The 16,795-nt window shown below is 42.7% G+C and overlaps 1 protein-coding gene across 3 annotated transcripts; it reads right to left on the reverse strand.

Annotated features, from left to right (window-relative positions):
- Positions 1–967: 967 nt before the first annotated feature.
- LOC118113450 (cingulin) lies at positions 968–16,795 on the reverse strand. 3 transcript variants are annotated; one of them, XM_035163178.2, is made up of 21 exons: positions 16,647–16,795; positions 10,260–11,190; positions 10,053–10,123; positions 9,840–9,909; positions 9,625–9,720; positions 8,757–8,866; positions 8,407–8,518; positions 8,012–8,224; positions 7,389–7,537; positions 7,154–7,180; positions 6,547–6,667; positions 6,250–6,462; positions 5,874–6,095; positions 5,518–5,766; positions 5,234–5,404; positions 4,827–4,988; positions 4,291–4,464; positions 4,079–4,197; positions 3,544–3,652; positions 3,302–3,465; positions 968–2,582 (listed from the first exon to the last, which is right to left on the reverse strand). In XM_035163178.2, exons 2-21 carry the CDS (start codon positions 11,187–11,189, stop codon positions 2,450–2,452), a joined length of 3,615 nt encoding a protein of 1,204 aa, XP_035019069.1. In that variant the 5' UTR covers position 11,190; positions 16,647–16,795; the 3' UTR covers positions 968–2,449. The 3 variants fall into 3 exon arrangements, with proteins under 3 accessions (XP_035019069.1, XP_035019067.1, XP_035019068.1); XM_035163176.2 differs by having other exon boundaries at positions 10,053–10,150; XM_035163177.2 differs by lacking the exon at positions 7,154–7,180 and having other exon boundaries at positions 10,053–10,150.

A 16,795-nucleotide genomic window follows, 5' to 3' on the forward strand; every position in this document is an offset into this window, starting at 1 on the left:
GGGCTGGTGCAGGTTAAGTGGATCTTAACGCCCTGCTTCTGCTACAGTGGGTCACATATAGAGTTGTGTTTTAGGGGATAATGTAGTTTTCCTGGACAATGTTAGATTCCCTACAAGCCTCTACACAAGGATGTGTATCGTTCAGTACCAACAGCATCTCAGCTCTACACTCTCGATGTGCAGTTAAGAAGATGTTGTACTTACTAAGGCGTCACACAAATAAGAAATGTGAGAGAAAATAATTGTATAGACATTTTGTCACAGGTTAATAACTTTGACACAGCGTCACTCTGAATACTCTGGAAGTGTCAGTGTGAATCTCTCTCTCTCTCACACACACACACACACACACACACACACACACACACACACACACACACACACACACACACACACACACACACACACACACACACACACACACACACACACACACACACACACACACACACACACACACACACACGATCAGTGAGGTTCACACTTCCGCAGAACTCAGGGTTTACGTAAACATTAACTCTAATTCCACAGAAGTACAGCCCTGCAGCCAAAACACAACACGCATGCTCCATCAGCATTGCAGCATGAGAGCCGTAAGGTGGATGCATTTCTGTAAAGTCCTTATCAGGCTGCTTCGTGTCTTTCATTGTCTTTTTATAAGTCACATTTCCTCTATACCTTCTTTTATTCACAACGCTCGAGGCAAGTGTGATGACGCATTTCCACATGACAGATAAATTATACAGAATTACATGTTCTCTGCTTTAATACAGATGTCAAGATTAGAAGAGCAATATTTTTGTATTAAAAGGGGAAATGTTCAAAAATAATGAGGAAATTGTGTATCCTGAAATTGAGATTTAAGTCACCTTATTTGCTTATTTCCTTATTTGAAATATTCCAAAAAGTAACTACACAGTAAAAATGTTAAAGTAATATTCTGTAATAAGGACAATGATTAAACGGATCATTTTAACTTGATAGTTTTATTGTTTGTAAATTCATACTCAATAGAAAAACTATTCTCTGAAGTAAAGTTACAGTGTGAAACTTTTCCATTCAACAATTACAGTAAATGCCAGCACCTTAAATTCAACATATGTATATTCAGCTGTCTAATAAATCATATACGTACCATTTTCCAGTTTCACTGGAATCACAGAGAGAAATGTTACATTGCAGCAGAATGTAAAACAATTATAAGCTCAACTGATTATTCAAACTGTTTCCAAAATCAGTTTAAGACTCAAATCTACAAAACTTTACAACAAAAATAATTCTGATAAGAATAACAAGTCAAATTAAAAATCATTTAAGGCATTGTAATGAAAGGGATGTACATGTTTTATAAGGGAATGCATAGAAGTTGTGCAGCTTCAATCAAACATTTTGTAAAGTTTCTACGACACAGTGAAGATATTTTGGCCATTTTGTTGCTTTGAAAGTGGAAAACCATTTGAATCCTTCATGTTCTGAAGGAAAGATGCTTGTTAGGCACAGATCTCTCTGTCGTCAGAGTTATGGAACAAAACTCCTGAGATCCTACATTGTTGCATCTTTACTGAGAAACCTCTACAGAATAATGATTCAATTAATTAACTTTTGTACCAACATGAGGCTTCTCTCACATATGTGCTATTTATTACTGGCTTGAAAGAAGAACCTGTGTCCTTGTGTAAATAAATCCATTTGAAATGCTATAATAGTGTCATATTTTACAATGTACACCATGTGACAGTGAAGACTGGAATGTGGAGTAAACTCTAAACCTACAGGACAGACGTATGCCAGAGCTAAAAAAATATATATTTTGTTTTCAGTAAACAAAATCCAGATTTCATTCAGCAGGAATCATTTACAGTACTTAAACCATTAGAGCTGGTTATGCAAATTCATTTGAGGGTTATTTTGTTGCATTGCTCGCAGTTTTCATTCCGTTGTGGCTTTAATAATCACAGTGTCGACATTCAGTCCTTGTTTTCTGTGGTTCTACCTGACTTCTGTGCACGGTAGAGAATTACTGAGTTCAGCCAGAAAAGTCTAATATGTAAACTCTTTACAACAGGAAATGAGAGTATAAGTTACCCTTCAGTCAAAGCCAGACATAGAACCATAAGTGCTTGATGAACAATCTTAACCTTAAACTGGTCTGAGACGTATTGGCTGTGTACGATGTGCATGATTAGGAATTGTTCCAGTTGTACCGTGGAGAACATCTGAGCACATTGTAGACGACTGAAGTGAATTCCCCGAACAGAAGAGGATGTTTTGTTTCCTTCCGTTCAATCGAGTGTGGAAAATCTCTCCCCTGCTAATTTCTACAATGTGTACTTTATATGTAGTGCATACCATTCTGCCTTTTGGCTTTACTCCCAAACTACAAACCAGGGAGCCTACACTACCCTCTATCGCTGTTTCCTCTCTCCCGCCCCGTCCCCAAAGTGCTGCCTCAACAGGAGCTGGTCTGGAGGTTGCCCTCAGTGAGGATGGAGGTGATGTTGGTCGGGTCATAGAAGCTGTCGTCATCATCTGAGCTCAGGGCTGAATCCAGAGCTGGACGCATTGCTGCCTGAGCTTTCCTCCTGTGACACATCATTATCACATCATCATCATTAGAATCATCACTGTTATAATTTACTACTGAAACACGCAGCTACTCTGTCATCAGTTGCTTTATTTGCAAATGTTAATGTTACTAGGTGATTACAGTGCTCCCTCTGCTGGTCATATAAAAGAATAACATGTGACTCCTCACGAGTGGGAGCATGTCTGGAATTTTATTTCCCCCTGTGATACATGAGTAATGTCCCATTTGAGTTTAATGAAATTCTTTCTCCCACGTGGGTGACCGCTGATGTTTTACACACATCAATTTGTGAAATACTGCACCTCAGGGAGGCGGAGTAAATCTCCACCAGGTGTCTGTGACTGTGTGTCACACACTGAGGAATCTGAGTTCACTTGAACTGGCTTATCATTTTCATTTCTGCTTTACTCATTCTGTGACGCAAGAAAGAGGAGGTGGTGTCTCTAAAACACACACACTGTCCGAAAATGACCCAAGCCCAAAGTTGTTCCCGATTACAGACACATGCAGAGTAAAAACCCAGCCCACGTGACTTAACCCGACCCAAACCTGAAAATCGCACAAGAAGTTTGTTCCAAACCTGGCCCCATGGTCCCTACAGCTGTGATAATATGGCTGCCAGGAAGTCTCTTGCCTAATCAGTCAAAACCAAAAGCTCACATTGAGTAAGAAATTGGATGAGAAACCGTAAAACTAAAAAAAGTTAATGCTTACTTGAGCTCAACCTCCAGAGCTGTGACTCTGGTCTGCAGGGCGTCTTTAAACTCCATCTGTTCCTCCATGTCTCTCTGAGCTTTTCTCCTGAGACCATCGATCCTTTCCAGCTCCGTCTCTCCTTCATCCACCTGCCTCTTCAGAGCCTTCACCCTCAGAGCAAACTGCAACGTACAACAAGGTTAAAGTTTAGTTTTCAGTAAAGGTAATACTGACATCCAGTGGCTGGTAAACGTGTGTACCTGGTCTCTCTGTTCAGTGTGTGTTTGTCGCTCCTCATCCAGCATCATACTGAGGTCTTTAAGTTTCCTCTCCAGACGACGTTGAGATGCCAGGACAGAGTTCTTATCCCTTTTCATTTACAGGAGAGGAACAGAGCATAAGACATAGAAGCACGTTAATGAATATCACTCTCTGCATCTCTGCTGATAAATGTAATAATATGGAACTGAATATTTTAGCCAAAGGGGGAGTTTCCAATACCAAAGCTCACTTATTTCATCATAATCAAAAACTCAAGCAATACAGTCAAATCACACCAACTTTAAGTTACAGCCAAAATTATGGCTCCTATCATTCATATTTTGAAAATATCTTTCCTGTCTTAGTTTCACAATTAAAATGGCCAGATAAATGAAAACCCACATTGGGATAACCACCAAAATATAATTATAAATTCTTCAGTATATAGATGAATATTCGATTCAAACAAAAGAGGAAAAATGTGGTTCAGAGTGAGGATCTATTGGAGGAAGTCTTCCATCAGTTGCACTGTACCTTTCCTCGCTGCGTAGGCGTTCTTCAAGCTCCAGGATCTTGTTCTCCAGCTGAGAGACTCCGGCTGAGGAGCGAGACTGGCCCTCCATGTCAACAACACGACTCCTCAGCTCCTTCAGCTGCCGGCACAAACACAAACACACACGGAGAGTCAGGTGAAAGCTGCTGATCACAAATATCAGCAAACACAGGTGCATCGTCTGTGCACATACATGTCTCTCCATGGTGTTCTTGTCCAGCTCCAGGTCCTGTTTGGAGGACCTCTCCTGCATGAGCTCAGAGCGGAGCTGATCGATCTGGTCTCTGCTCCTCGTCATCCGCTCTGTAATCATCTCCGCACTGCTTCTCTCCTCCTCCAGCTCCAACTCCATACGCTTCAGCTTGTCCTGATAAGAGCCGAGACAAGATCCGCCTCGTTAAGTGCTCAGAAATCGTGCACTGGATTTAGCTCAAGTGAGAGATTAGATAGTGTCAAGTTTGGACAGAACTGTTCCATTACGTCTAGTTTTGATACAGACTTTGTTGGGGCATGTGTGCAGTGCAAAAGTTAACACTTGAATCTAAAGCCATGGGTGTTTACTTTACAGATGGAGGCAAGATATTTTCATAAATTCACATGTACAGACCGTCCTACTAACAATCAATGCACAGCAAAACCATTAACAACTGGTATCTGCGTTGTCATTGTTCATTTTCCCAAATGGTTTATTCCCCGTAACCAGGTGGTAGACATGTGCTCATATCGTACCTCCAGGATCCGGATCTCCCGGGTTTTCTCGTTGTGGTTGTTTTTGCTGGCCTCCATCTCTCCCTCAAGGTGGCGCAGTCTGTTGGTGAGAAGCTCTTTATCCAGCTGGTGGTTGTCTCTCTCCTCACACACAAGCAGGATCTCCTTCTTCTGCCGTGACATCTAGTAAAGATTATCGTATAATTAGAAATGCTCTCTGTCAAACTGAATGTTCATCAGAAGAAAATTATATGATAGTATTATATTATATAATCAGCTTTGCATGAATACAATCGGTGAAGCATTCACAATGGATAGTACATGTCTCAACATATTAAGACCAGACATGATTTTCATAATGAAAACCAAATAAGAGGGTAATCATGCAAACAAACACTTAAAACAAACGTCCAAACACAAACACACACTTCTTCCTCCAGTCTCTTTAGATTTGTGTGGCTTCTTTCGAGCTCAGTCTCTGCGTCGTTTCCATGACGCTGCACCTCGTGCATTTCCTTGCGTGCTCTGTCTCTCTGCTCCTCCAGCTGAACCCTGAGAGCCTGTGCCTCCTCCCTTGAGGACATGGTCAGAGACTCGTGCTGACAGGGAGGGAGAGGGGACAAAATGAAAAACACAGTGGATGAATATTTGGTGCTGTGTGTGTCCTCTGTTGAGCAGCTGGATGCTGCAGGGCTGCACAGGCCTTTCTTACCTCTTTGTTGAGTTTCCCCAGAGCTCTCTCCTGCTGCCGTTTGGCTTCTTCCAGCTGGTTGATGCTCTCTTTGAGTGTCTCCTTCTCTTTCTCTGTATCCTCCAGGCGCAGGCTGCGTTCACGGTGCTCCTGGCTCAGTTTGGAGGCTTTTCTCTTGGCCTCATCTAGCTCAGATCTCAGGCCTCTCACCTCAGAGTGGAGGGCGAGCTCTGTCTCTGAGCTCTCTGTGGTGCTGGTCTGCAGCTGAGCCTGACGAAACCACAGAGGATGTGCAATTATGCTTCGATGCATCTACTTCTTGCAGGGTATCTAACACGCTGAGCTGAACACTGTTGTGTGGGAGGATGTAATGTTACCTCTAGCCGTGAGAGTTTCTCTTTGAGACGTGCGGTGGCGTCTTTCTGCTCCTGCTGGGAATCTTGAAGCGACTTCAGGTCCATCTGAGCTCTACTGATTTGTGTTTTCCTGCTTTCCACTTCCTCTTCAGCCAATGAGAGTTTCTCTTTGAGCTGGTTAGCTTCCATACCTGCCTCCACAAGCTTCTGCTCTAGCTCTGAGATGGTGGATGGGTCTGGGAGCTACAGGCAGGAGGAAAAGGATTTAGACAAAACAATTCAAGAGATGATTCTAACCATCTAGTCATGTAAGTCCATCTGCCACATAAATGTTACCACACAAAACCTCATAAAGATCCTAAATGATCTCTTTGTTTCCCTGTGATTTTAAACTAACCTGCTTATTTTTCTCCTGTGCCTTGGCACAGTCTTCTTTAGCCCTCTGCAATTGGCCCTTGAGCCTGTCAATCTCATACTTCAACTCTGCCTCTTGGTTCTGGTGAGTTTTCTTTATGGAGATGACCTCCATAACCTTCCTGTCAAACTCCGTCCGGTGCTTTTCCACCTCAGTCTTTGCCTTCTGCAGATCAGCATTGTATCTCTGGAGCTCCTGGACAGAAGTATGAAGATTTTGATGTTGAATTTGTTTGTTATTCACCCTTGCATCAGTGATGGTGTAAAGCGTTCACCACACCTGGTTGAGAGACTGGGTGTGGATGGGGTCTGGTATCTGTTGTTTCATGGTGCTCACTCTCTCCTGGAGCTCCTTCAGTTCCTCCTCAAACTCCTCTTTTTCCAGACGAGCTTGCAGGAGTCTGAAAAATGTGAACATACGAGTGATGTAAACCGACTGCACCAATATAGTGTTACTGCTTAATAAGCTGATCTGTAGCTGTTGGATTGTACAGGTGAATCATGACAGAAGAGATTTATTTTGTTGTGGTCAATGAGCAAATAAATCATTATTTAATCGTCAAAAACAGGAAATACATCAGCCTTCCCTGTTTTTTTATCTAAACACTCAGGAATAGACCATCCACACCTCTCTCTGTATCTGTACAATGAAGAAAATTCTAATGTTAAAATGTTGTGTGTGGCTATTAAGCATCATTTCTGCTCAACCAAAGAACTAAATATGGTCCATATTCCCATTGGGACTCATGCCCTCAGGTGTTCATGGTCCATATTTGAGCTCAGATCACGTGTGGATGGCCTTGACACTACAGGGATACTGTTTTTAGCACAGCTAGCCACATCTACAGCTATCTAGACACAAATGTGGATCAATTAGTGACTCTCACGGTGCTCCAGGAGTGATGGGTGGCTCTCTGACAGAGAGGGAGAAACATTGACAAAGTAGAATGAAATAAGAGAGGAGATGGACACACATTAGTAGTACAGCAGATGCAAAAATGAAAAGATGTGAGGATGACAAAAATCCATGTCAACGTAAACATTGGAAATCCCCAACCTAGGAAAGTACTGATGAATACACTCTGTGGTTCATTTGATGTGTTTAAATGTCTTTAGACTCACTCTTGTTTAGTTGTTCGAAGTTCATCCCTGGTGGAGTGAAACTGCTCCATCCAGTGGCCACTCTCGTCTCGACAGTCCTCCAACTGCTGCTGTAGAGAGCGAACTGATGCATTGACACGCACACGCTCGGATTCGATCCCTGCATGAGACTGAAACAGGAGACAGAAGAGTTCAGAGCATATTGTATTGTATCATTTCATAAATAGTCAGTAGTTTGTCCGCGTTAACTGTGCACATTTCAAGAATGGGCATTAACTCTCAGCAGGCATGCCGACCTAACACCAGCACTCACTGTTTATAGTGCCTGTAATTCGTGGTGGGCATGAGAGAGTGCCAGGACTGGGCTCCCCTGCCACAGTTAGGGAGGGAGACATTGACGACTTTTATAAATTATTATCAATAAGAAATCCACTAAAAGCCAATATACAAATGTTTTCACCAAAGGGCTAAATGCACACCTTTGCTCAGGGAGTCTGTTGTGCAGGGACTGGTTTGATCAATATACAAGTTTTAAGGCATTTCTTTGTCAAATGTAAATAGTGTAAGTTTGGAAGTGTGTGTGTGTGTGTGTGTGTGTGTGTGTGTGTGTGTGTGTGTGTGTGTGTGTGTGTGTGTGTACACACCTGAGACACCTGCTCCATGCTGCTGCGGAGCTTCTCCATGTCTGCACTGTACTGCTCTCTGAGGGCCTCTATCTCTTTGTCATGTGTGGCCACCTCTTCCTTTAGTGCTCCTTTCAGAGCTGTGAGCTCCCTCTCTCTCTGTCTCAGTGTCTCCTCCAGCTTGTGTTTCAGCTGGCAGACCTCCATCAGCTGGGCCTGAGAAGATACCAGGTCCTACAGACACAGGGAATGTACAGTATAAACGCTTGATGTGCTTGACCAGTCAGCATTATATTATTTTATTAAATTTAATATTGCTTTTAACCGCAAAAGCTTTCTCAGCTATTCAAACTATAAATGTGTTTTTTAATCCAGTGGTGGTGATTTGTCCCTGTTCATCAGTGTTTCATTGGTACCGTCTTGTTGCCGTTATCTCTTCTCAGCTCGTCCTGAAGCTCGGCCAGCTGGTCCTCCATATCTCTGACTCGTGCCTCTGCATTCTCCCTATCCATCCTGAGCTGAGTCAGCCTGCGAGAAAAAGAGAATAGACATTACGTCTTTGAATTCAAATGACAATACAATACTTGTTTGGCCGCATGAATGAGATACAGCAACTGCTTGTTCGTGGAATTGTGAGAAGTGTGTGCGTGAAAACAAAGTAGGTTCATTATTACCCCTCTTACTCCTGACCACAAAGACTGGTACCATGTCTATTCATGCTTTCTTCTGTGTGTGTTTGAGTGTGCGAGTGTTGTAATGCCCTCACTCTGATTGTGTTTCATTTAATTCTATCTTCTTTCGGTCCAGCATCTCCCGCAGTTGCAGGTTTTCATCCAGACAGGACTCCAGCTCAGCTTTCAGGGCGGGATCAGAGTCCTACACACAAGCAGACATGATGAATAAATGAGAGCAGTGAAACATGAGACATCAGGTAGCTCTGGTAGCATAAACAATGGGCTTTTAGGAAATGCTAAAGCGGGCCTGCATTTGCCCGCCGATCAATAGGCATAAAGGATTAAGTTCTTAGGGCCTATTAGAGATTAAGACCTGCCCAACTTCCTTAAACTCACATTTGATGCGTCATTACTGAGGTTAGATTCTTCTGTGTGTGCACCTCTGACCAGGCTGGAGGGCTTTAGGGATTAATCAGAGGATTAATCTGAAGCACACTCCAAGGAACCCCCAGGCCTCCTGGTTAGATTAGTCAAAACGACAAAAAGACTCTAAGGACAGTTTTCTACTTCCAACCAACTGCCTCCTTCACTTGACAGTGGGTGCTCTCATTTTAAGGAGCATGTATGTGTTACATTGGAGGTGCCCTTTGTAATTAGAGCCGAGTTAAAGTGGCAGGTTCCCCCTCTGAGCGTTAGCATCCGTGGTGGCAGCCAGTTGCAATCAGCTGGCTGAATTTAGACTTGGTGGGTGAAACAAAACTATAGTAACAACCCAAAACTCAAGTATGCATTCTGCCCCCTCTTTGATGATGGGTTTGTTAAAATGACATAGCACTAACTAATATGGGTTTTAGAGCTACAACAGGAAAAAGAAAAGAAGAAAAAAAGTTGTATTCAATTTTCTGGACGGATACACATAAAATCTCTATACCCTCACATCTTTATTCCTGCTTTGCTTACCCTCTTTCCTGCCTGCAGGGCAGTTTGTAGTTCAGCAGTCTTTCTCTCAAGCTCCTTCTTTTCTCTCATCCACTCTTCCCTCTGGGATTCTTTAGGCTGAAGACAAAGGTGTAAGGAGACTAAAATGCTGTACGTTAACTGCTTGCATTATTTATTTATGAACAAGGTCAAGAACAAACCTTCCCTAGAATTAGATATTTTCCTAAGGGACAAACCTTTATATTCTGAATCTTCTGAACGATGAGCTTGACCCTGTGCCTGATGACAACATCACTCTCATTGGTTCTGAGGGAAGGGGAATAGGCAAAAGGTAACAGCTCAACATTAATGTCATCTGTGAGTATTTCATTGTGACATTCATTTAAAAAAAAAGAAAAGAAAGTGCTATTCCAGTAACAGGAAGATGATGATGACATGGAGGTCCATACCCTTGCCTCAGGATGTTGTATATGGTCTGCATCACCTGCTCCTCCTCACCGCTCATCTCTGCACTCTGAGCCTGGTCCAGCAAAAGGTCAGGGGTCACCTTGAGATATAGATCAGAAAACTACTCTTGCAATTTTGCATGCTCTGCAGTGTTTGGAGTGCACTGAATATAGGATTTAATGGCCAAGCAGAAAACACAGAATTCTTACCTGTGTCTCAGTGAGGCTGGCCTGCGGTGTCACCACAGCAGCTTCTCTCCCTGGTAAAGGCCACTGGTTTGCAGAGTGTCCAGGAAAACTGGTGACAGCGTGCTGGCTGCGTCCCAAGCTGCTGTGAGTGGAGGACGGTGGTGAGGTGTAGGGGTGGGGGCTGTGAAGAGGTGATGTTGCTCTGGGATCTTGTTGTGGAGGAAGGAGGCCTCTCTGCTGGTCCCCTCTGTTTACACCATCAAACCTGTTTACTGGTCTGTTTACAGCAGTTTGTCTCTGATTAGACTGATAATCATTTGTTTGTTGAGGAGGGTCGGGGTAGGTCTGACTGCCCCTCACTGACCCCGATGACCCGTTGAGCCCTGTCTGATAAGAACCACCCCATTTATTCCTTTCCATGGGCCCACCTCTACCACTGACATGCTGAGGCTGCTCTCTCTCTCCTCTTACACCTAAACCTCCATCCAGGTTCCCATAACTACCAGACTTCCCATCCCCTGGTGGCCTCGACAGCTGGAAATCCTCATTGTCTGCCCCTTCCTCTCCATCCCTGTCCAACAGTGACCCATGGGACTGGGCCCGGCGTAGTGCCCCTTCTTGCCCTCCTCCTCTTCCTCCTCCTACATTTGCCCCCTGTGTTCCTGGCTCGGCATTCTCTCTCCGCCGTGGAAGGCTACTGTAGCCAGATATGGGCTGGGTCTTGAGCTGGACCCCATATGAGTCTCCTTTCTCTCCATCCTTCAGGACCACATACGGCTGGCCAGCGATACCCTGCACCCTGACCGCCACACCGTATTTGGAGGAGGCCTGAGTCTTGGTCTTGGGCTGGGTCCCAGGCTGCCCGCCGCCATTGTCGCAGAGGTCATTGATGAAGCGGATCTGGACGCCGTAGTCCACTGGGGTCTTCCGGCCTGAGGATGGTGTGCTCATGCTGGTGACAGAGAAGAGATCAGGCTGAAGAGTAGCGAAAGGAAGCAAGGACGGGGAAAGGGCACATGCTGCATCAGAGCTACCTGGCTGCATATTGGCTTTAATCTAGTGTAGCCATATCCAAAATATAAACGCTTTGTATTGTTAGATTACATTTCATTAATTTGCAGATGCTTCTGTTCACAACAGCTATCCTGCACTGGTCAAAATTGATGACCGACCTCAAAAAAAAAGAAAAATGGCTGTGCTGATGGTTTCAATCATGGTTTACATGCATTGCATTAATGCATTTCCCACAAGAAAATTACAGAAACTGTTAAAGTCTGAATTAGTTAATTTGCTCATGCTATGTGGTAATGTTTTAAAAATCACTATTGATATTTATTATTTGGGAATTTCTTTAATTCACAAATTAATATCAATATGGATATCAAACTTTGATGTTAGGTACAGGCTATAGTTAAAATAACATATTCAGGAATGCGGAGAGAGAGAAAAAGACGAGTACAACAATAGTCAGGTTAACATAGATAAACTGCTCTTCTATCAAATGATCCCACAAATTAGGAAACCAAATGATAGAATAGCTCAGCACTCATTAGCAAGAAACTTGGAAATGTCCGACGCTTGTTAGACCAAAACAGAGATGCAGCTTTGCTTGGAACGAACAGAGCGACACTGATTCATACGCAGTGACACTTGGTTTCTGTCTCTCTGCTGCTTTTGTGGACTTTGTCCTCAGGGCACTCCATTAGTCATTAACCTGAGAGCACACACCCACATATCACTCTCCACTTGTAAGGACCAACTAAGTCTTTCCCAACTTTTGGAAACTTCCCAAGCCGATACCAAACCCAGCCCCCCCCCAAACAAAACGTTGACAGCTTGAATACAAATACATATGTACTATAGCAACTGTTCTTTTCATTCTTGCACTCTGTAGTTTCTCTACTTTTTTGTTTTTTTCTTGACTCCCTAACCCTCCCTCTTTTTGATAGCATTTGACGAGTAAATCTAAAACTCTTCCACAGCACCCATACGTCACCGCAAACCGGTTTTGACACTGACAGTTCTTTAAAGTACTTAACATTCCTGATATCACATCGACTGACTGATCAAGCCTCGTGTTATGATCCCATCCCCAGTGACGTTACAACTGTATGGTTCATTAAACCCATTTCAAACCTATTACAACACTCCCTCCTGACCTCTCGGCCCTGCTCCTTTCACTTCCTCCCCACAGCTTTACCAAGGTGAGACTGGGAGAGTGGGTGGGGAGCCAGAAAGGGAGGGTAATGTGAGAGAGGAAAAGAAACAGCCAGCTTTTCTTCTCTTATCAGTGCCTTGTGTGATAAAATCCAAAGTCAAGCCGTTCCTGTGAACAACCATCCCCCACATACACAGAAAGTAACCCTCAAATAACATCCGTTATTGAACAGCTACACACACACTTTCTATATTTCCATACAGAATTATGAAGCTGTATAACACAAAGCAGCCAAGTCATTCTGAGAAATAGCAAACTATGGTCAGCAAGCTGAGCCACACCTTACAGTAAAGAACACTAAAACTACTTCAGGGTAAGAACAGGTGAAGGTAAATCTCTGGGCTGCCCGTGAACAAAGCAACGTCATGTGCAATGACATGAATGACCTTTAAATATGATCTGTATGCTTGTGGTGCATAAGCATCGTCCGCAGACAGGCCTGCTCATCGGACAACGTGCACAGTGAGGTCGATTTTCTTTTTTTCTCCACCGTTTTGGAACCACAGAGGAAACACCACGTCATAGCCCATTTGTGAAGTCGGGCATGAAGTCTGCAGACCATTGCTTTGACTCCAAGGTCAAGCAAACGTGTCATGCACTGACAATCGCGGGACGGACGCCACACGAGGAATGCAGAAAACAACGTCCATTGATTGAATGTGAAATGCTCATCTGATTAGTGCTGAGAGTCTGAGCAATCATGGGCCTTTTTAACTTACAGTTCAGAAAGACAACTGTTATGGAGAATAAAACCATCTTTTCATAGTTGTTCATCTTCATCAGACTATTTTTTTATGTCACAGACGAAGAACACATTGCCAACTCCAGGAGGGATTGTGGTGAGGGGGCAGACGCATCCCTTTGTCCAGCTGATGTGGGGCGGAAAACGAGGGCAGCCATTCTGAGAACGCCAAAACTATCCCTGCCCTCGTTCATTCACTCTCTCACATTGTCCTTGATTACAACAAGTTCGCTTCAACAATGACATGTTCATATCCATCACCACCCCCCCCTTTTCCCCCCCAAAACTAATTTCTTCCCAAACCCCTTGAAAATACAGAAAGTATTTATATTTTTTAAAAAAGGCATCTGTTATCTTCCATTTTGTTATACACTTCCTAAACTGTTAATTAACACTACAAAAAATGTATAAGCTGGAACATTTGTGTTTGTCAGATAATGAATCAGCAATACTTTGGAACTGCTGATGGCTTTGAATAAATGGCTTTTATGTCACCTTCTTTTTTGCTATGTTCTCATAAACCAAACAATCAAGTGAGTATTGCAAATATTAAGCGATAATCTTTTTTTTAAATGTCCGTTAGTCCTAGTGTTCTTTTAAAGAATCAAGCAACAGTTTTTTTCCACACTAACAATACACAAGCTTTCATATAGGCTTGTTTTCCCAGCTTACAGTGCTGTTTCCGGATGCCTCTACCACTTGTGTTACGTTGACGGACTGTCTGCCTCTGGCCTTAAATTAAATTCTTGCACAGTAAATTGAATTGGAGCTACTTTCCTGTTCGGATTCCGAGATGGAATGGGAAATATAATTAGGAGATTAGCGGGTGTGGAGAGAAATGACACAACACCAAAGTGTGCAGAGTCATGAAAATGCCTCTGCTGACTTATGGAGTCAGCGTACGTGTTTAAGACAGTATAATATCCAGATTTATCCATATCCTATAGGCTGAATTTAAATGTATGTCATTGTCTTTAAGTCTGTAAAATGTAAGAAAATAGTGAAAATTGTTTCCTACAGTTCCCTGATATCTTGCATCTTTTTTTTGTTTTTATGTGAAACTATTGTTTACAAGGTCAACGGTAAACTTTCATGATGATGTCAAATTAATTGCCAATCAATCTTTTGTTTAAGATAGCATGTTATAACCAATTAATCATCTTTATGAGCAAGCATCTTAAATTTGAGCATTTTAATGTCTTTCCCCTTCATATCCAAAAGGGCTAGAGTCTGAGACCACTTTCTTATTCACTTGACTGGGAAAGTAGTCCATTTAAATGAATGGGAAAGTGCTCCTAGACCTTTTGAACCCCACTACATGAATTAAATATATTTGGGCTTTGGACTATAGGTCAGACAAAAATAAAGTAGCTGAGGGTGTTACTGAATTATAACAGGCATTTTCCCAGTTGTCAGGCATTTTATAGAGAAAACAATTAATCCAGGAAACAATGGTGGATTAAAGTCGTCATTAGTTGTCGTTCTAGATGACTGACAAATACATTTACCATTTCAGTTTTAGTTTACAGCTTCCTATAGAGCCAACATGGCCATTCACATCCTGCCCTTCTTTCCTCCAGGTCAATCATTGAGTTTTACAGGCAAAATTAAAAAGGTGAACGTGCAAGCAACAGAAACAGTAGCTCTCTTCCTCTCTGTCGTTTAAGGACAGGCAGCCCCTCAGTCCTCAGGGAACACTCTCCCTCTCCATTACATTCTTGACATAAACCCAGGCCCTCATCCTCTCTAATACAGTCAATCTCCCTTTTCCAAACTCACCACTGCTCCTCTTTCACACTCAAACAAACAGCCATTATTTCCTCTTTTCAGATCCAAAGAAGTTCATTGGCATAACAAAGAGGGACTTCAGTGTTACCAAATAGTAAACAAATGACAGCATATTAGGAGCACATACATACACCCCTCCCCTCCCCTCACATTCCAGACACTTGTCCCTCTCTGTGCTTCTCACTTACACGGGCTGTGTGTGTGTGTGTGTGTGTGTGTGTGTGTGTGTGTGTGTGTGTGTGTGCGAGAGTGAGAGTGAGAGTGAGAGAGAGAGTGAAAGATAGAGACTGAATTGTGGGATTCTATCTGCTTGCTTGTATCTGCGAGACTTTTACCAGCTTGTATTATTAAGAATTGCAACTACCACACTAAACATTCTGGAAACGCGAAACCATTGCCGGCAGTTTTGCAGGTTCCATGCTATAATTATTGAAAATTCACGACACAATCCATGAACCTTTAATTACCAACTTCATAACTATAACCTGCACTTACTTCTTTCTCACCCGTCATCTGACTCGAACCTAATCTTGAAGAGCATCTCCGTATTTACATAGCAGCTCTCTCCAAATGCCCTTCTAGTGAACGCACATCAGTTTTATTTTCAGTTTTATTTCTATATTATTATTGTGCTGCTTGTATTCAAGTTTAAGTAGTTAAATCGTTTACGCCTTCAGCAACTAATTCATGGGCTAATGTACAGAGTGATGTCCAGCTTCAAAATCAGAAACGTAGAGTGAGTTTAAAGGTAAAAATCCAGATTGAGTCCAGGACGTAAGAGTTTGATATGATCAAGTTTGAATGATTTTCCTCTATGCGTTTGTCTTTTACTTTTACTAAAACTGTGTTGCTGCTACTCTTGGCCAGATCTCTCTCAATTGGACTAACCTGGTTAAATGAAGGCTACTAATTCCAATGGCATGCAATGTGCAATCCAATATACTGTATATATATATATCCTGCTCACACTTAATATATTATCTATATTCTATGGATATTGTTATATTTTCTTGCTTTTAAATTGCATGTTTACTTATTTATTACTTTAACTGGTGTGTAGTTGTGTCCTCTTTACTGCTGCAACACAGCAAATGTACATATGTGGGACTAGGAAAGGATTATCTTATCTTAACTTTAATTATCTCGTCTTGATAAAAAGCAGGAAGAATAAAACCACAGTGTCTGAGGTGCTGGAGTTGTTTTCCAGTTCAGTTTTTCCAGTGACTTATTCCCCTGGTAGCTCAGGGCACAGACACTGCTAATGCTCAGAAATCACACACCAGCTTTAATACGAATTCAGCATCTTCGTGTGTCTGTCGTGGACGTGTAACTTCAACACAAACACATCCAGAGTGTGTTTCACCTCACATCACATCACATACAAGTGTCCTGAGCTGAAGTTAGCTGGGAGCACTGGTCCCAGTCTGTCTCTGGACCCATCAAACTAGCTAACGAGCTACTCTGGCGAACAGAGAAAAGAGAGGAGAACTTCACACTGACTCGATATTAAGGGAAAACAACAATAAAGCGGTTTTATGAGAATGGAAAAAAGCCACAAAACCTCCGAGAAAGTGTTTGCGACGCGAGCGACGGAGCGTCTGACAGGTCGTGTTGGAACTGTCTGCTGTTCTTACGTCTGAAAAACCAGGCGTAAAGTTACCTTATTCTCCAAAGTGACTGCGCCGCTTCTCCCGGACACGTCGCCTCCTCGGTTGCGACGACGGTTCAGATATTTTCACACATTCGTTAAAGGTCCGGGGAGAGAAAACCAAACCAACCACAGCGAGAAGTTCATGTGTCCGCCACTGC

This window comes from Hippoglossus stenolepis, chromosome 8, assembly GCF_022539355.2.
Source record: "Hippoglossus stenolepis isolate QCI-W04-F060 chromosome 8, HSTE1.2, whole genome shotgun sequence".
Classification (NCBI taxonomy): Eukaryota; Metazoa; Chordata; class Actinopteri; order Pleuronectiformes; family Pleuronectidae; genus Hippoglossus; species Hippoglossus stenolepis.

Bases quoted from the DNA above. Each gene is read 5' to 3' on its own strand.
- LOC118113450 (XM_035163176.2), bottom strand. From the start codon at position 11,189: ATGAGCACACCATCCTCAGGCCGGAAGACCCCAGTGGACTACGGCGTC. The intron at 3,466-3,543 runs GTACACACGTTT...TGTACGTTGCAG, and splicing joins ACACTGAACAGAGAGACCAG to TTTGCTCTGAGGGTGAAGGC. The intron at 2,583-3,301 runs GTAAGCATTAAC...GATGTGTCACAG, and splicing joins GCTCTGGAGGTTGAGCTCAA to GAGGAAAGCTCAGGCAGCAA.